At 45.0% G+C, this 20,715-nt stretch overlaps 1 protein-coding gene across 1 annotated transcript in view; it reads left to right on the top strand.

Annotated features, from left to right (window-relative positions):
* The window catches only part of LOC122926832 (nicotinamide N-methyltransferase-like), a 59,571-nt gene that overhangs the window by 27,546 nt on the left and 11,310 nt on the right, over positions 1-20,715 (top strand). Inside the window, exon 2 of the mRNA XM_044278336.1 lies at positions 252-459. Coding sequence (XP_044134271.1) covers positions 252-459 — 208 coding nt within the window. The remainder of the gene's footprint in view (positions 1-251; positions 460-20,715) is intronic.

Here is a 20,715-nt window from a genome sequence, read left to right as displayed (position 1 = left end):
AATGTGGAAAAACATTGCTAGTAGTAATAATAATAACAATAATAATAATACCACCAAATCTACAAGAACATTTAAAGATTTTGCTGCTGTCCTTATTTTGGGACATTTGGAAATTCATGTTTGTATATTTTCTGGAATATAGATGTAATGTAGACACATAGACAGTAAGTCATTCTTAATCCACAATATGTTTCAGGTTTTTACAGATATGTTATACATTTCAATATTTTGACATTTTTTTGTTGTTGCAGGTCATATTAAAGGAGAGATCTTGATTGACCTCAGCATTGGTTCTATACCTCATCATCTGTATTCCTCCTGTGAGTTTTTCAAAGACATCATAGTGCTCAAGGCCAGTGACCGATGCATCATGGAGCTGAAAAGATGGGTGAACGCACATACAGGAGCATTTGATTGGAGCCATGCAGCAAAACTTCATGTAGATACAGAAGGAAACAGGTAAAGGATTTGTCCACATATTGGGGGAAACCTACTGTCATTCTCGTAATTTCTAGTGTACAAAATATATGAAGCAGATTTAGAAAAAATTTACGCAGTATATCTTTATCTACTTTATTCTTGCACTGCTACTCTGTTTCAGTTCAAATTTAGTCAGTGGGGAAGATTTATCTAAGTGGTGTAAAGTAGACTTGGCTTTGTTGCCCATAGCAACCAATCGGATTCTTCCTTACATTTTTCACAGCTCCTTTGGAAAATGAAAGGTGGAATCTGATTAGTTGCTATTGGCAACTTAGCAAGTTCTGCTTTACACCACTTTGATAAATCTCCCCCAGTATTCTCACCCATAGGTACCAGCATAACAATGGGTTCTGCTGAAGGGAAGCAATATAACTAGTGTTGAGCGAATCAAAGCATCCAAAGTGGAATTCAATCTGAAGTTTAGGAAAAATTTGATTCTTCATGAATCCAAATTTCCTCTTGCTTCGTGGTAATAAATATATTTTTTTTAAAATGGTGGCTGCGGCCAGGATGCTACTGTTGGCCCGACGGTCCTGCCTCAATGTAGGAATTTTACACACAACTAGCTGGTTTATCTGCCCAAACATCAGGAGTGGAGCAGGAGGAGCAGGAGGAGCTGGAGGGTGATGACCAAAAACGACACAGATGACCTTGACAGACCGTGGCAGTGCGACATGCCAGAACCGCAGGGACGACACGTGAGGTGCACGGTGGGCTGATGAGGGGGAGTAGTAATACAGTTCATCGGTTTACTCACGATTAGCAGAAAGCCTCCCTGGGCCGGCAGCACAGTGATGAGGAAGACCGCACGAAACCTTCCAGGGCACACTCTGTGATAGGGGAGCACCAGCCAAGATGAAGGTTGAGGTGCCCTTGATGACGGCGGTGTTTAGGGTGCTTGTGGCGGCTGGGTCCCTTGGTGGTATTTGTCGTGATGCCAGTACAACCAGTTGTAGTGGTAGTATTGAAGAATTAGGTAGACAGTGGTAGGAACCAACTCAAAACTTTTACTGTAGCTGGTTTTAGTTGCAGCATAAACATCCAGACAGAATACAGTCTCTGAGTATATAGAGGAATTCTGTTGATCCACTGTTAATAGATTTTGGCTATGTCCTGACTCAGGCTGTGGTTCAGTAGTACTCTTTTCGGGTATGCTTAGTGCTATAATTTCTGTATCTTCCAAGCTCTTGAAACACACAAACCCAGTGTTTGTGTGTTTAAGGCCCAGCTGCAAGTCCATAGTGTCACTTCAGCGCCATTCATATCTGGTGTCACATTCGATTATATTTAAAGAAAAACAACAATTTTGACTGTGAATAAATAGCAGTCAGTTGCCTGCACGTGTTTGTGTGTTTAAGGCCCAGCTGCAAGTGCATAGTGTAACTTCAGCGCAACTCATATCTGGTGTTACAGTAGCTTGTGTGCTGTTTCTTTCAAATTTAATTCCTGCACTGTATTATTATCTTTTCTTTTACTATGTTGTTTCTATGTATTGTTCTCTGCTGCCATCTGCTGGCCAGAATTCGTATGCTGCACGCCTTGTTCTTGTCTATAAAGTTTTTCTCCACTGGGCGTGGTTTTAGCAGCCTTGGTCCTTGTCACTTCCTGTAGCCATTTTCAGTGCTGCACTCCTTGTGACTGGAGACTCACACCTTGGCTTGTGAAGGCATCAGTTTTTGACCAGCAGTTGCCTCAGCAGTTAGCCTCAGGAAAGACATCCACATGACAGCATCTACTCTGTTACTGCATTCCTGTATTGCATCACCGTATGTCGCTGCTCATTTTCTACATCCTATGTTAACCCTTGGTCGCGTGATATAAGAACTGTTCACGAACGTGGGGCCGCCCTCAAACCAAAACCCCGCAATTCACTCAAAACACTTTAGGAACCTCATCGGGGTGCCTCATCCGAGCCACACCGCAATTTTCAGCCCCCAATTCAATAGTTCATTTTCTTAACCCCTTAAGGACCAGGCTCATTTTCACCTTAAGGACCAGGCCATTTTTTGCAAATCTGACCAGTGTCACTTTAAGTGCTGATAACTTTAAAACGCTTTTACTTATACAGGCCATTCTGAGATTGTTTTTTCGTCACATATTGTACTTCATGACACTGGTAAAATAAAGTCAAAAAAATTAATTTTTTTGCATAATAAAATACCTAATTTACCAAAAATTTGGAAAAATTTGCAAATTTCAAAGTTTCAGTTTCTCTACTTCTGTAATACATAGTAATACCCCCAAAAATTGTGATGACTTAACATTCCCCATATGTCTACTTCATGTTTGAATTATTTTGGGAATGATATTTTATTTTTTGGGGATGTTACAAGGCTTAGAAGTTTAGAAGCAAATCTTGAAATTTTTCAGAAATTTACAAAAACCCAATTTTTAGGGACCACCACAGCTCTGAAGTCACTTTGCGAGGCTTACATAATAGAAACCGCCCAAAAATGACCCCATTCTATAAACTACACCCCTCAAGGTATTCAAAACTGATTTTACAAACTCCGTTAACCCTTTAGGTGTTGCACAAGAGTTATTGGCAAATGGGGATGAAATTTGAGAATTTCATTTTTTTGCCTAATTTTCCATTTTAACCCATTTTTTCCACTAACAAAGCAAGGGTTAACAGCCAAACAAGACTGTATCTTTATTGCCCTGACTCTGCCGTTTACAGAAACACCCCATATGTGGCCGTAAACTACTGTACGGCCACACAGCGGGGCGTAGAGGGAAAGGTGCGCCGTTTGGTTTTTGGAAGCCAGATTTTGCTGGACAGTTTTTTTGACACCATGTCCCATTTGAAGCCCCCTGATGCACCCCTAGAGTAGAAACTCCATAAAAGTGACCCCATCTAAGAAACTACACCCCTCAAGGTATTCAAAACTGATTTTACAAACTTCGTTAACCCTTTAGGTGTTGCACAAGAGTTATTGGCAAATGGGGATGAAATTTGAGAATTTCATTTTTTTGCCTAATTTTCAATTTTAACCCATTTTTTCCACTAACAAAGCAAGGGTTAACAGCCAAACAAGACTGTATCTTTATTGCCCTGATTCTGCCGTTTACAGAAACACCCCATATGTGGCCGTAAACTACTGTACGGCCACACAGCGGGGCGTAGAGGGAAAGGTGCGCCGTTTGGTTTTTGGAAGCCAGATTTTGCTGGACAGTTTTTTTGACACCATGTCCCATTTGAAGCCCCCTGATGCACCCCTAGAGTAGAAACTCCATAAAAGTGACCCCATCTAAGAAACTACACCCCTCAAGGTATTCAAAACTGATTTTACAAACTTTGTTAACCCTTTAGGTGTTGCACAAGATTTAATGGAAAATAGAGATACAATTTCAAAATTTCACTTTTTTGGCAGATTTTCCATTTTTATATATTTTTTCCAGTTACAAAGCAAGGGTTAACAGCCAAACAAAACTCATTATTTATGGCCCTGATTCTGTAGTTTACAGAAACACCTCATATGTGGTTGTAGACCGCTGTACGGGCAAACGGCAGGGCGCAGAAGGAAAGGAATGCCACATGGTTTTTGGAAGGCAGGTTTTGCTGGACTGGTTTTTTGACACCATGTCCCATTTGAAGCCCCCCTGATGCACCCCTAGAGTAGAAACTCCATAAAAGTGACCCCATCTAAGAAACTACACCCCTCAAGGTATTCAAAACTGATTTTACAAACTTTGTTAACCCTTTAGGTGTTGCACAAGATTTAATGGAAAATAGAGATACAATTTCAAAATTTCACTTTTTTGGCAGATTTTCCATTTTTATATTTTTTTTCCAGTTACAAAGCAAGGGTTAACAGCCAAACAAAACTCATTATTTATGGCCCTGATTCTGTAGTTTACAGAAACACCTCATATGTGGTTGTAGACCGCTGTACGGGCAAACGGCAGGGCGCAGAAGGAAAGGAATGCCACATGGTTTTTGGAAGGCAGGTTTTGCTGGACTGGTTTTTTGACACCATGTCCCATTTGAAGCCCCCCTGATGCACCCCTAGAGTAGAAACTCCATAAAAGTGACCCCATCTAAGAAACTACACCCCTCAAGGTATTCAAAACTGATTTTACAAACTTTGTTAACCCTTTAGGTGTTGCACAAGATTTAATGGAAAATAGAGATACAATTTCAAAATTTCACTTTTTTGGCAGATTTTCCATTTTTATATTTTTTTTCCAGTTACAAAGCAAGGGTTAACAGCCAAACAAAACTCATTATTTATGGCCCTGATTCTGTAGTTTACAGAAACACCTCATATGTGGTTGTAGACCGCTGTACGGGCAAACGGCAGGGCGCAGAAGGAAAGGAATGCCACATGGTTTTTGGAAGGCAGGTTTTGCTGGACTGGTTTTTTTGACACCATGTCCCATTTGAAGCCCCCCTGATGCACCCCTAGAGTAGAAACTCCAAAAAAGTGACCCCATTTTAGAAAGTACGGGATAGGATGGCAGTATTGTTGGTACTAGTTCAGGGTAGATATGATTTTTGGTTGCTCTATATTACACTTTTTGTGCGGCAAGGTAACAAGAAATAGCTTTTTTGGCACTTTTTTTTTTTTGTTATTTACAACATTCATCTGACAGGTTAGATCACGTGGTAATTTTATAGAGCAGGTTGTCACGGACGCGGCGATACCGAATATGTATACAATTTTTTTTTATTTATGTAAGTTTTATACAATAACTTCATTTTTAAAACCAAAAAATTGTTTAGTGTCTCCATAGTCTGAGAGCCATAGTTTTTTCAGTTTTTGGGCGATTATCTTGAGTAGGGTCTAATTTTTTGCGGGATGAGATGACAGTTTGATTGGCACTATTTTGGGGTGCATATGACTTTTTGATCGCTTGCTATTACACTTTTTGTGACGTAAGATGGCAAAAAATAGCTTTTTTAACACCGTTTTTTTTTTTGTTTTACGGTGGTCATCTGAGGGGTTAGGTCATGTGATATTTATATAGAGCCGGTCGATACGGACGCGGCAATACCTAATATGTATACTTTATTTTTATTTATGTAGGTTTTACACAATGATTTTATTTTTGAAACAAAAAAAATGATGTTTTAGTGTTTCCATAGTCTAAGAGCCATAGTTTTTTCAGTTTTTGGGCGATTATCTTGAGTAGGGTCTCATTTTTTGCGGGATGAGATGACGGTTTGATTGGTACTATTTTGGCGTACATGCGACTTTTTTGATCACTTTTATTACCTTTTTTGGGAAGTAAGGTGGGCAAAATTTCAATTTTCTCATAGTTTTTATTTTTTTATTTTTATGGCGTTCACTGTGCGGGGAAAGTAACATGGCCGTTTTATAGATCAGGTCGTTACGGACGCGGAGATACCTAATATGTGTAGTTTATTTTATTTTTTTAATTTTTATTCAGTGATAAATGTTTTTTTTTTTATCTTAACTTTTTTCACTTATTCTTTTTATTTTTTGACCCAGACCCACTTGGTTCTTGAAGATCCAGTGGGTCTGATGTCTGTAAAATACAGTACTGTACTCTATATAGGGTACTGCACTGTATTTTACTTACACTGAACAGATCTATGCTTTCAGCACAGATCTGTTCAGCACCATGGACAGCAGGACGCCTGAGCAGGCGTCCTGTTGCCATGGGAACCTTCCCCGTCTGCTCAGTTATGGTCAGAACTTCGCAGACGGGGAAGGGTGAGGACGGGGCTTCGGGGGGCTCTCTGGGGGCTCTCTCCCTCTCCATCGGGGGGCTGCAAAGGCACAGCAGCCCCCCGATGGGAGAGGGAGGGAGCTCCCTCTTACTGTTAACCTTTTCCATACAGCGGTCCGTACGGACCGCTGTATGGAAAGGGTTAAACGGCTGACATCGCATCAACGATGTCAGCCGTTTATACCAGGGTGCCAGCAATGTGCTGGCACCCTGGTATACCCACTGTACACCAACGATTACGCAATAGGAGGCGGGCGGGGGATCGCGATCCCGCCTGCCGCACCGCCCGCCTCCCGCAACGCCCCCCACCGCCTGCGACACCCCCCCTGCACCACCCGCCGCCATCAACTCATGCAGGGGTGCAGGGGGGGGTGTACTATATTGATTTTAGGCACTCTAAAGTTTCTGATCCCCGCGGTCAGGGACCGCGGGGATCAGAAACTGCAAAAAGCGCAGCAAACCGCAGGTCTGAATTGACCTGCGGTTTGCTGCGATCGCCGACACGGGGGGGTCACATGACCCCCCCTGGCGTTTTAACAGGATGCCGGCTGAATGATTTCAGCCGGCATTCTGTTCAAATTAACCCCTGCGGCGCCGGAATGCCGATTTTAAAGTCAGGACGTACCGGTACGTCCTTGGTCCTTAAGGACTCGGGAAATAGGGCGTACCGGTACGTCCTATGTCCTTAAGGGGTTAAAGAGACAGCGCACCTTAAATCAAAATGGCCAAAAAGGACCTCGTACAGTTTCCCAGTAATGAAACAAAGCAAATGCAACCTGATACTGATCATTATGAAGAGCTGGAGGTAGAACCCACACTTCCAGCAGACCAAGTCACGCCGCCAAGGCGCTCTCTCAAACCAACTATAAAGATCACAGAAAAATATCACACCAGGAAAGATGAGCTATGTGACAACCTGGAAGAGCTATGGGAACGAGTTTCCTCCCTCATATCAGGACTTAAGTCCTCCTCAGGCGATGCCACCAGCTTACACCTTCATTCGCCTTCATGTGGGGACAGAACAGCTTGCACGCATAGTACAACTTAACTAATCTTAAAAAAATGACAGGCAAAGTCAGGCCACCCTGCAGGGGCCGTCGTGGTCGTGCTGCTGTGATTCCCTTTGGCCCTAGAATAATGCACAGTGTTAGGAGGCCACGTATCCTGAGTTCTGAGGACATATTTGACTGGCTAACGCAGGACACCCAATCTTCTGCAGCTTCCGCTCGGAACCTTGACGCACCATCCTCCTCCAGCTCAGCTTCAGGCACCTCTCAAGTTACCACTCGCCTTCCTGACGCCACCACAACACTAGCACCACAGCCGCTTCACTTGATCTGTCAGAGGAGTTATTTACACATCAGTTGGAAGAAATGAGTGATGCGCAACCATTATTGCCAGAGGATGTAGATAACAGGGATATGTCTCAGTCAGGCAGCATTACACACATGGACATACGGTGTGATGATGATGATGTTGTACCCGCTGCTGCTTCCTTTGCTGAGTTGTCAGATATAAGTGAAGCGGTTGATGATGACGATGTGTCCGTGGATGTCACGTGGGTGCCCGCTCGAAGAGAAGAAGAACAGGTGGAAAGTTCTGATGGGGAGACAGAGAGGAGGAGGAGACAAGTTGGAAGCAGGGGTAGGTTGTCGCAAGGCGCTAGTGGCACAGACAGCATGCATCGGCACCTGGGGTCAGCCAGACAGTACGCCAATCAACGCATGCTGTTGCCACCACCAGAATGCCGTCATTGCAGAGCTCAGCAGTGTGGCATGTGTGTCTGCCTCTGACAACAGCGATGCCATTTGCAACCTGTGCCAAAAGAAACTGAGTCATGGGAAGTCCAACACCCACCTAGGTACAACTGCTTTGCGAAGGTACATTATCGCACATCACAAACGCCTATGGGATCAACACATGAGTACAAGCAGCACACAAACTCAAAGCTGCCATCCTCCTCCGGGTCCAGCATCATTAGCCACATCAACCACTGCTGTCCTCCTTGCCCCCTCTCAACCATCCGCCACTCCGTCTCTCGCCTTGAGCAGTTCCTGCTCATCTGCCACAGTCAGGTGTCTGTCAAGGACATGTTTGAGCGTAAGAAGCCAATGTCACAAAGTCACCCCCTTTCCCGGCATCTGACAGCTGGCTTGTCTAAACTCTTAGCCCGCCAGCTTTTACCATACAAGCTGGTGGAGTCTGAGGCCTTCAAAAAATTTGTAGCTATTGGGACACTGCGGTGGAAGGTACCCGGCTGAAATTTCTTTGCACAAAAGGCAAGGCAATCCCCAACCTGTACTCGATTGTGCTCAAGGAAGTCATGGCATGTCTGGCACACAGTGTTGGGGCAAGGGTCCATCTGACCACTGATACCTGGTCTGCAAAGCACGTCAGGGCAGGTATATCACCTACACTGTGCATTGGGTAAACCTGCTCACGGCTGCCAAGCATGGAATGCGTGGCTTTGCAGTGGAGTTGGTGACACCGCCACGACTTGCAGGCAGGCCTGCTGCCACCTCCTCTACTCCTCCTACTCCATCCTCTTCCATAACCTCCTTGGTTGAGTCCTCTTCTGCTGCTGCGTCTTGCTCCACATCAACGGCACCCCCCCCCCCTAGCTCCCCAGGGGCTATTCCACATTCCGGATGCGACAGTGTCACACTGACTTGGGGTTGACTTGCCTGAAAGCAGAGAGTCACACCAGAACAGCACTCCTGTCCGCCCTGAACGCACAGGTGGATCAGTGGCTGACTCCGCACCAACTGGAGATCGGCAAAGTGGTGTGTGACAATGGAAGCAATTTGTTGGCGGCATTGAATTTGGGCAAGTTGACACATGTGCCGTGCATGGCACATGTAACATAGTAACATAGTACATAAGGCCAAAAAAAGACATTTGTCCATCCAGTTCGGCCTGTTATCCCGCAAGTTGATCCAGAGGAAGGCAAAAAAAAAAAAAAAAACCCTGTGAGGTAGAAGCCAATTTTCTCCACTTTAGGGGACTATAAACTTCCTTCCCGACTCCAATCAGGCAATCAGAATAACTCCCTTGATCAACGACCCCTCTCTAGTAGCTATAGCCTGTAATATTATTAAGCTCCAGAAATACATCCAGGCCCCTCTTGAATTCCTTTATTGTACTCACCATCACCACCTCCTCAGGCAGAGAGTTCCATATTCTCACTGCTCTTACCGTAAAGAATCCTTTTCTATGTTTGTGTACAAACCTTCTTTCCTCCAGACGCAGAGGATGTCCCCTCGTCACAGTCACCGTCCTGGGGATCTGATCGTACAACGCTTTGTGCATAAGTACCCAGGCTTACAGGACGTCCTCAAGCAGGCCAGGAAGGTGTGTGGCCATTTCAGGCGTTTCTACACAGCCATGGCGCACTTTTCAGACATTCAGCGGTGAAACAACATGCCAGTGAGGTGCTTGGTTTGCGACAGCCCGGCACGTTGGAATTCAACACTCCTAATGTTCAACCGCCTGCTCCAGCAAGAAAAAGCCGTCAACGAGTATTTGTATGATCGGGGTTCTAGGACAACCTCTGCGGAGCTGGGAATTTTTTTGCCACGTTACTGGACACTCATGTGCAATGCCTGTAGGCTCATGCGTCCTTTTGAGTAGGTGACAAACCTAGTCAGTCGCACTGAAGGCACCATCAGCGACATTATCCCATTTGTTTTCTTCCTGGAGCGTGCCCTTCAAAGAGTGCTGGATCAGGCCGTAGATGAGCGTAAAGTGGAAGAATTGTGGTCACCATCATCACCACCAGAAACGGCCTTATCGGCATCGCTTGCTGGACCTGCGGCAATGCTGGAAGAGGAGTCTGAGGAAGAGGAGTCAGAGGAGGAATGTGGCTTTGAGGAGGAGGAAGACCAACCACAGCAGGCATCCCAGGGTGCTCGTTGTCACCTATCTGGTACCCATGGTGTTGTACGTGGCTGGGGGGAAGAACAGACCTTCAGTGTGATCAGTGAGGACGAGGAACGGGACATGAAGAGCTTGACATCCAACCTTGTGCAAATGGAGTCTTTCATGCTGTCATGCCTGTTGAGGGACCCTCATATAAAAAGGCTGAAGAAGAACGACCTGTACTGGGTGGCCACACTACTAGACCCCTAGTGTAAGCAGAAAGTGCCTGAAATGTTACCGAATTACCAGAAGTCGGAAAGGATGCAGCAGTTCCAAAATAAATTAAAAAGTATGCTTTACACAGCGTATAAGGGTAATGTCACAGCACAATAGGAATCTAACAGGGGAAGAGGTGAAAGTAATCCTCCTCCTACCACGACCACACCAGCAAGGACAGGACGCTTTACAGACATGTTGTTGATGGAGGACATGCAGAGCTTTTTAAGTCCTACGCATTGCCACAGCCCTTCAGGGTCCACCCTCAGAGAACGACCCGACCGACAGGTAGCAGTCTACCTAGCCTTAACTGCAGATATCGACACTCTGAGGAGCGATGACCCCCTTGACTACTGGGTGTGCAGGCTTGACCTGTGGCCTGAGCTATCTCAATTTGTGATAGAACTTCTGGCCTGCCCCGCTTCAAGTGTCCTGTCAGAAAGGACCTTCAGTGCAGTAGGAGGTATTGTCACTGAGAAGAGAAGTTGGCTAGGTCAAAAAAGTCTAGATTACCTCACCTTTATTAAGATGAATGAGGGATGGATCCCGAAGGGACTGACAGTGGGCAATACATTTGACTAAAAAAGGCCTGATGACTGAGATGAGGTGCTTTGGGCTAAAAATGGTCCATACGCTGCTGTATTTTATCTCTGAATGCCGGATGACTTGCGTGACTTATCAGCCACCAACTAGGGTTCAAGCCGCAATGTTTTAGGGCACTTTCTGCCTGGGAAACATCAATCTTTCTGGCCGCTGCTACAGCGGCTTCAACAATACCTAATTTTTCAGGCATGTGTACATGCCTAATTTTTCGGGCCTCTGGTGCTGCACTGTGGCTGTAAAAACCAAACAAAAAAAAGGCACATACATGTGTCAATTCCCCTTCGTGATCGTTACCTTGTTGTCGTGAAGGGGCTTGCGTATCACAATGAAGCGACCACCTCTATGAGTGTGTTGGCAATAGCAATGTTGGCACACCCCAGATGATAAGGTCGTTGCTTCATTGTGAACAGACCAAAAGCGATCCGCTGGATAATTTTGCATAGAAAAAACATAAATTTTCTTTGTGATCATCTAAGGTGATCATTGAAGCCTACTAGGCCAACAATGGGCCCACACTGCAGAATCATTGTTTTCTGGGTCACTTAACTGTCACTGAAGTACCTCAGCACAACATAGGCTTTGAAAAAAAAACATTGCCTACAATCTCCCAAACGTGCGCACGAGCACAGTCATCACTACACCAAGATTGACGCATAGAGGAATAAAATTTATGTTGACAACTCTTTGCAGTTGTCTAAAACCTATTCCATACACGTCCCCTGATAGGGGACGTAACAGGGATTAAACTGATAGGAATAATACTACTTAACACTCCTTATAATAATAATAATAATATTAATAATAATAATAATAATACTAGTGAACGTAACAGGGATTAAACTGATATGAATAGCCCTTCTTCCCTACATTTTTTGCAACTAAATTGTTTAGATTTGTAGCATTTCTTTAAGATCTTAGGGGAATAATACAAGCGATATAATATTATGAATTGGGTAATTCTATGGGAGAAGCTGTTAGACACCCTATTTTTTGACTGTATGACCTTTTCCCAAAATTCTTCCCGTTGAGTATTTAAGACATGTTGCCATCTATGGTTTAGAGTAGTGGTAGCTTTATTTTTTGTCTTATGATGTAACAAACATCCGAATATTTTGGAGATCAATTTCCTCCTGTGGTGAAACCAACCACGCCACTGGGCTTTGGAGGGCCCTAGCTACCAGCCTCTTGCCCCAGGATTATGGCCCATACTAACTTTGAAGGAGAAGACAGACTGGCCGCACAGCTTAAATCTGTGGAACTGTTTTGGGCAGGAAAGCCATGCTTGCGGCCAGACAAATGTGACTTCCATGGAATTCGGGAACCCCTGCCCTGATCTGTGTGATTTTTGGATATGTTGTTCACCCAGATCAGGGCTATCCATGGATGTAGACATTATGGGGATGTGTGGGGTTTTGAGGTGTTTTCTGTGTGTTGGGAAAAATGTGTGTTTTCTGTCTGTGAGTGATTAAGTTATCCCATTACGTTTGGTAATTGTATTTTGTGGATTGTGTCTCAGACGATGCCAGTTTGTTAGTTAATTGCGTCAGAGACAATACTCATTGTATGTTGTTGATTGCGTTACAGACAGAGGGAAGGGCGTTTTGTGTAAAATTTCTGGGAAGGTGTCAATACTGTAAATGCATGTGATTGTGACAATTTATATTTTAGCCAGGGGGAGTGTCCCTTGCTAGGAGACCTGCATAAAAGGCAGAAAAATAACCATTAAAGTAGTTGCTGTTTTACATTCAACCTAGAGCCTCGTCTCATGTGTGTGGTGATTGCTTTACGTGTATACTCCCCTGGCTATTACTTCTAGCTCTTGTAAGAGCAGTTCCTGCTCTCTTGATTTAGGAGAGGTTCACCCACTGGAGCCTGGAGCCTTGTCGTAGGTCCAGGGTGGGTAGGAAACGGTGAGACCTCAACCAAGCTTCGGCGGTTTGTGGGGTCTGCAGCACTTACGGTGTCAAGTGGAGTGCTTGGAGTCCTCGGGAAGCACTAGGAGCATCCATCGACGGAGGTACCCGGTCAGGGTGCTAGGAGATCCGTTGCACCTCCCTACTGCTAAATTCGCAATATTAGCTAAGATTGGTGGAAAAGGGACAATTTGCATTCCTTTCCCTATCTCCGCTGGCAGGGCTTGTTTAAATTGTAAATAAAAAAAACCTCAGATATTTATTACCTTTTACGTATCAATTTTTAAGTTCTTGATAGGTAATTATGTCTCCCTCTCTCCATATCTGGCCCAATTTGAAAATTCCATATTTCCACCAGAATTTTTGTTCCATTAGATGGGTGTTATCCCAAGGTGTCTGAGTGTATTCCCTTATGTGACCAAAGTTCTTTTACCTTATTCCAAGATTTAGTACACATGTCCAATAGGGGTATTTTCTTAACTTGCTTTTGAGACAGAATGTTTGCTTATATTAGTTGAAAAATATTACAGTTTTCCAGACCTTTCTTAACCCCGGATACCAGAATCTTGTATCTATAGGAGTGGCTCCATATTATCACGTTTCTGATCTGTCCAGAAATTAAATACAACTCTAGATCCGGAACTGATAAACCACCCTCTTTCTCATGAATATGCAGTATCTGTGCTCTTATTCTCGTTTTTTTGCCTCGCCATATCAGATCTGTTATTAGGGTAGCTATTGTTTTAAAGACTCTTTTAGGAATTATTATTGGTGCATTCCATAGCATATAGTTTAAGGAAGGTAAAATGCACATTTTCAAAAGTGAGATACGACCTACCATCGAAATAAGATTTTTTTTCCAGACCTCTATTTTCTTCCGCATCTCTTGTATTTTAGAGACCACATTCAGCTGTAAATAGTCCCTGGAGTTGGATGTTATCTGAATACCCAAATATTTAACCGGTTCTTGCCTCCCTTTAATTTCAAGTAGCCCCAGTACAAACCTGTTCAGAGGATCAATCGGGATACAGGCCGATTTGGACCAGTTTATATTCAGTCCAGTATATTTACTATATTCTTCAAATACCTGGAAGATCTTCATAAGTGAACCGTGAGATCCCACAAACAGCATAATATCGTCTGCATACAATGACATTTTTTCCTCATATGCCTCAAACCTAAATCCTACAATTTCTTTGTCTTGTCTAATCATATCCGCTAGGGGTTCCATGGCTATGGCGCATAATAGGGGGATAGAGGGCAACCCTGCCTAACCCCCCTAGCGATATGTATTTTCTCTGAATACTCGCCATTCAGTATTAGCCTAGCGGAGACTTCAGTATATAATAACTTAACCCAAGACACAAAGTAGTCTCCAAATCCCATTCTCTTCAATGTAGCAAGGCTTTTGAGGCATCTATAGTTACAATCATACATTCTCCACAGTTTGTGGGTTCCAACTGGGTACCCATGAAGTATCTGATTATGTTATCACTTGTAGTTCTACCTGGCATAAAGCCCGACTGATCCTCATGAATGATTCCAGGCGCCACTCTCCCAAGTCTGTTTCCAAGGATCCTTGCTAATATTTTATTATCGGTGTTAATTAATGAGTTCGGAATCTCCGGGTCTTTCCCTGGTTTTAATATTAAGGTAATTAAAGCTTCTCTGACAGAATCTGGGAGTTTTCCTAATTCCCTCGAGACTGTCCACATTGTGAGCAATTTCGAAATTAGTACTTATTTATATTGAGCATAAATTTCAAATGGGGTACCATCTGTTCCTGGGGTCTTATTCATGGTTATCTTGGACAGTATTATCTCTACTTCAGCCAAATCTAAGGGGGCTTCTAGGCTTTCTCTCTGATCAGTAGTTAATTTGGTGATAGTAATTTTCCTTAGGAATTGTTGTAGTTCCACCGCACTCTTGTTTACATTACTACTGTATATATCTTCAAAGTATTCCCTAAGAAGCTCTAATTTTGCCATTTGATCAACAGTTTTATGGCCAAATTTATCTGTCAAGCAGTAAATATATTTATTATTTTCATTCTGAGTTGCCACCAGGGCAGCCAACTTTTTACCAGGTATATGTGCAAAAATATAATTATGCCTTACATAGTTCTCTTTTTGTTGTTCAGCCAATAAGAGCAAATCACTTTCCAGTTCGGTCGCTTTATCTGTCCATTCTTTGTAATTTTGTGCTGTGGGGTTAGCAATAGTGTTGAGCGCGAATATTCGAATTGCAAATTTTTTTCTCGAATATCGCAATTTCGAGATTTCGCGAATATTTTGAATATAGTTCTATATATTCGCGAAATCGAATATTCATTTTTTTTTTGGGGGGTGGAAGGCAGTGCATGGCTTGATCCCTCTCCACCTTCGTATGTTCTGGTGGACACTGAAATGTGTCATGTGGGAGGAGAGACAGCGGGAGTATGCAACCGGGATGGGGGATTGGGTGAAGGAGTTGCCCGAGCCAGCGAAGGAGTGGTGAAAGTTGATGGTTGAAAATAGTTAGGAGGAGAGAGAGAACAGTGGTGAAAAGGCTCGGGGTTGGAGAATGGGGAGGTGGTTGAGGTGGACGGGTTGGAGTTTGAGGAGGTTAGAAGTGGTGAGGATGTTGTGGTGGGGGATAGGAATGGGACGTGGGATAGGTCGGTGGTTGGGGGACGGAAGTTGTGCGGTGTCTCAAATCCCACACCGCATCCTCCACCCTACGTCTGAACTCCAACACCTGGTCGGGGGTAAAGTCCGCCACCAGCTGATTAACTGATGGCCAATAGGTTTGTAGCGGGCCCGGCTGAGAAAACTGCGCCACACACTCCTGCAGACTTCTCAGCACGGCCTCCATGGCTACAATCCTATTGCTGTAACCACACAAGGTCTCATACAAGAGCCTTGTGAGGTCTTCATAATCAGCTTGGCGGCTTCTACCGGCCCTCTGGCGACGCATCAACGCCTCAAAAAGTGGCGCCATAACCGCCATTGTTGCGTCACCAGAGGGCACCAGTAGAGGACGATTTGGATCCTGACCAGGTGCTGGACGAGGTGGAGAGGGATCCGCGGGTGGCAGCTCAGCAGGGACCGCCTCTTGATCACTTTCACGAGGAGGTTCTGGCGCCCGAGTACTGCTAGTTGCTCTGTAAAAAAAAAAAAAAGCGAGCATGTTTTTAAAATCTACTTCTACATTTTACCATTTTTATATGGATTTTTTTACTTACCTTCGCAGCTCTAGGGTTCTACGTAGGAACCCTAGGGCAGCCGCATAGCGGTACAGCTGCCGGCGGGATCTGCCAGACCCACTCGGGCGATTGACCTCCTCGTTATAATCTTTCTTATAGCGGTCCCTTATTGAGCGCCATCGCACCATGACTGACGTCTATGAAAAATATAAAAATAAACATTACTCTCAAATTACAGGCATTACCAAACTGCAGCCCTACAGCTGTTGCAAAACTACTACTCCTGACATGCCTGGATAGGGCATGCTGGGAGTTGTAGTTTTGCAACAGTTGGAGGGCCGCAGTTTGGACATGACTGATAACTAATCAATTTAAAAAATGTAAGGCTACTTACTGCAATCTTCCTGTTGGCCTTCACTGAGGTTGTCCCAATCCGTAAGTATTTTGACACAAATCTCCATCCACAGACTCCGGGTCAGGTGATAGTCTGCATGGCGGCGGTCGGTATGGTCCCAGAGTGGGACGCGTTCCTCCACCAGATGGATGAGGAGTTCATTGTCAATATAGAATCCGGAAAATTCCTCCTCATCCGTTCTGGCAGAGGCCCTTGAACCCTAAATAAATGAGAAAATAATTGAATAATTACTTTTTTTTTTTATAATTTACACATATGATATAACAAGATTCAATACTGAGATATACTCACACGTCACCGACCGCCACGTGCTCCCCGGCGCCTTGTGGGTGGTTGCTGACGACCTCTTGAGGCAACAGTAGGATTAGACTAAAATAAAAGAATATCAAACTTAATAACCAAAAATTAAAAAAAATAAGTAAAAACGCAAAAATAAAATTTAAAAAATGTACCGCTTCATGGTGTCCACCCCCGACTTCCTCCTCTCCCGCTGTCGGAGCAGGGCCAGAAAACCTCTCCTCCGTTGACGATTGCTGTGAAAGAAAAAAAACATTAATATTTTGGACATGGGATAATAATATAAAGCTTTAAAACATGACATACCGTATCCAAGCAAACTAGTTGGCTTGGAGGAGAGTTCCCGGACTCACTTGAATAGCCTATTGAAACAATTAAAAATAAATAAACAATTGATTTTGAATCATTGAAAATAATCCCTCGAAAATGATACTTACTGGACATTTTTTCAGACACTATCAGGTCTCTCTCCCAAAAAATATAACCTAAAACAACTACTGGCCTATGAAATGCTGTAATTCAGGCTGGTGGACACAGACAGCTTCAAACAGCTCATGTAGCTTGCTGTCCCACAGTATGATGTTCCCAGCCGCCACTACTTCTCCAAGAGAGCCGTGCCTTCCCTGCACAACCAAGTTTCCGATAAAATCAAGTGTGCACTGCGCAACGCCATCTGTGGCAAGGTCCACCTAACCACAGATAAGTGGACCAGTAAGCACGGCCAGGGACGCTATATCTCCCTAACTGCACACTGGGTAAATGTAGTGGCGGCTGGGCCCCAGGCGGAAAGCTGTTTGGCGCACGTCCTTCCGCCGCCAAAGATCGCAGGGCAACATTTTTGCCTCCTGTAGTCTCCTCCTTCTACTCAGCTTCCTCCGCCTCTTCTTCCACCTGCTCATCCAGTCAGCCACACACCTTCACCACCAACTTCAGCACAGCCCGGGGTAAACGTCAGCAGGCCATTATGAAACTCTTATGTTTGGGGGACAGGCCCCACACCGCACAGGAGTTGTGGCGGGGTATTGAACAACTGACCGACGAGTGGTTGCTGCCGGTGAGCCTTAAGCCCAGCCTGGTGGTGTGCGATAATGGGCGAAATCTTGTCGCAGCTCTGGGACTAGCCGGTTTGATGCACATCCCTTGCCTGGCACATGTGCTGAATTTGGTGGTGCAGAAGTTCATTCACAACTACCCCGACAAGTCAGAGCTGCTGCATAAAGTGTGGGCCGTCTGTGCGCGCTTCCGGCGTTCACATCCTGCTGCTGCTCGCCTGTCTGCGCTACAGTGTAACTTCGGCCTTCCCGCTCACCGCCTCATATGCGACGTGCCCACCAGGTGGAACTCCACCTTGCACATGTTGGACAGACTGTGCGAGCAACAGCAGGCCTTAGTGGAGTTTCAGCTGCAGCACGCACGGGTCAGTCGCACTGCGGAACAGCACCACTTCACCACCAATGACTGGGCCTCCATGCGAGACCTGTGTGCCCTGTTGCGCTGTTTCGAGTACTCCACCAACATGGCCAGTGGAGATGACGCCGTTATCAGCGTTACAATACCACTTCTATGTCTCCTTGAGAAAACACTTAGAGCGATGATGGAAGAGGAGGTGGCCCAGCAGGAGGAGGAGGAAGAGGGGTCATTTTTAGCACTTTCAGGCCAGTCTCTTCGAAGTGACTCAGAGGGAGGTTTTTTGCAACAGCAGAGGCCAGGTACAAATGTGGCCAGACAGGGCCCACTACTGGAGGACGAGGAGGATGAGGATGAGGAGGAGGTGGAGGAGGATGAGGATGAAGCATGTTCACAGCAGGGTGGCACCCAACGCAACTCGGGCCCATCACTGGTGCGTGGCGGAGGATGATGACGATACGCCTCCCACAGAGGACAGCTTGTCCTTACCTCTGGGCAGCCTGGCACACATGAGCGACTACATGCTGCAGTGCCGGCGCAACGACAGCAGAGTTGCACACATTTTAACGTGTGCGGACTACTGGGTTGCCACCCTGCTGAATCTCCGATACAAAGACAAGTGCCCACCTTACTTCCTGCACTGGAGCGTGATGGGAAGATGCACGAGTAGAAGCGCACGTTTCGCAAATGTCACAGGGAATCAAGTGGATACCCAAGGCGAAGGCAGAGAAGCAAGAGGTCGCCAACGCAGCTATGTCACGGCCAACTCCTCTGAGGGCAGGGTTAGCATGGCAGAGATGTGGAAAAGTTTTGTCAACACGCCACAGCTAACTGCACCACCACCTGATATGAAACGTGTTAGCAGGAGGCAACATTTCACTAACATGGTGGAACAGTACATGTGCACACCCCTCCACGTACTAACTGATGGTTCGGCCCCATTCAACTTCTGGGTATCCAAATTGTCCACGTGGCCAGAGCTAGCCTTTTATGCCTTGGAGGTGCTCGCCTACCCGGCGGCCAGTGTTTTGTCTGAACGTGTATTCAGCACGGCAGGGGGTGTCATTACAGACAAACGCAGCCGCCTGTCTACAGCCAATGTGGACAAGCTGACGTTCATAAAAATGAACCAGGCATGGATCCCACAGGACCTGTCCATCCGTTGTGCAGATTAGACATTTATAACTACCTCCCCTTAACCATATATTATTGTACTCCAGAGCACTTCCTCATTCAATCCTCTTTTTATTTTCATTTTACCATTATATTGCGGGGCAACCCAAAGTTGAATGAACCTCTCCTCTGTCTGGGTGCCGGGGCCTAAAAATATCTGACAGTGGCCTGTTCCAGTGTTGGGTGACGTGAAGCCTGATTCTCTGCTATGACATGAAGCCTGAATCTCTGCTATGGGACCTCTCTCCTCTGTCTGGGTGCCGGGGCCTAAAAATATCTGACAGTGGCCTGTTCCAGTGTTGGGTGTCGTGAAGCCTGATTCTCTGCTATGACATGAAGCCTGGATCTCTGCTATGGGACCTCTCTCATCTGTCTGGGTGCCGGGGCCTAAAAATATCTGACTGTGGCCTGTTCCAGTTTTGGGTGACATGAAGCATGATTCTCTGCTATGACATGAAGCCTGAATCTCTGCAATGGGACCTCTCTCCTCTGTCTGGCTGCCGGGGCCTAAATATCTGACAGTGGCCTGTTCCAGTGGTGGGTGACATGAAGCCTGATTCTCTGCTATGGGACCTCTCTCCAATTGATATTGGTTAATTTTTATTTATTTTATTTTTATTTTTATTCATTTCCCTATCCACATTTGTTTGCAGGGGATTTACCTACATTTTGCTGCCTTTTGCAGCCCTCTAGCCCTTTCCTGGGCTATTTTACAGACTTTTTAGTGCCGAAAAGTTCGGGTCCCCATTGACTTCAATGGGGTTCGGGGCGAAGTTCGAGTCGAGTTCGGATCCCGAACCCGAACATTTCCGGGAAGTTCGGCCGAACTTCTCGAACCCAAACATCCAGGTGTTCGCTCAACTCTATTTGGGATATATCTTCCTTCTTCCTCCTAGGAGTGCTAGTCTGTCCACTTATATTGGTCAGCACTTGTTGTTTCAATCTTTCTGCCCGCTTCAACATCGGGGAAATTGAGGTATTTCATTCTGGTTGGGTTTTACCCTTTTTTCCTGCCCCCTGTCTGGACATTTCAGAACCCCTTTTCTTATATTTTTTTTTCCTCTCTTCCTTTCTTATTTTCTTTATTTTTTTTCCCTCTCTTCCTTCTCCTTCCCTCCCTCTCTCCTCCCCCTTCCTTCCTTTCCCTTCCCTTCCCCTCCTCTTTCTCCCTTCTTTCCTTTTTTCTTTTTTTTTCTCCCCCCCTTTTTTTTTATCTTTTTGTTTTCCCCTTTTCTTTTGTTCGTTTCCCTTTTCTTTTTTTTTCCCTACCGCTTATATACCCATCAATATTTCATCTACTGTTTACAATCAGCACTTTGATAGAATAGTATATACAGTTCAGATCTCATATGTGAATTGTTAATTCATACAGTAGTTCATTCAAAACACGTTATTACTTAGTTATTAGTGCT

This window comes from Bufo gargarizans, chromosome 2, assembly GCF_014858855.1.
Source record: "Bufo gargarizans isolate SCDJY-AF-19 chromosome 2, ASM1485885v1, whole genome shotgun sequence".
NCBI classification, from domain to species: Eukaryota; Metazoa; Chordata; class Amphibia; order Anura; family Bufonidae; genus Bufo; species Bufo gargarizans.
This window is presented reverse-complemented; position numbering and strand designations above follow the sequence as displayed.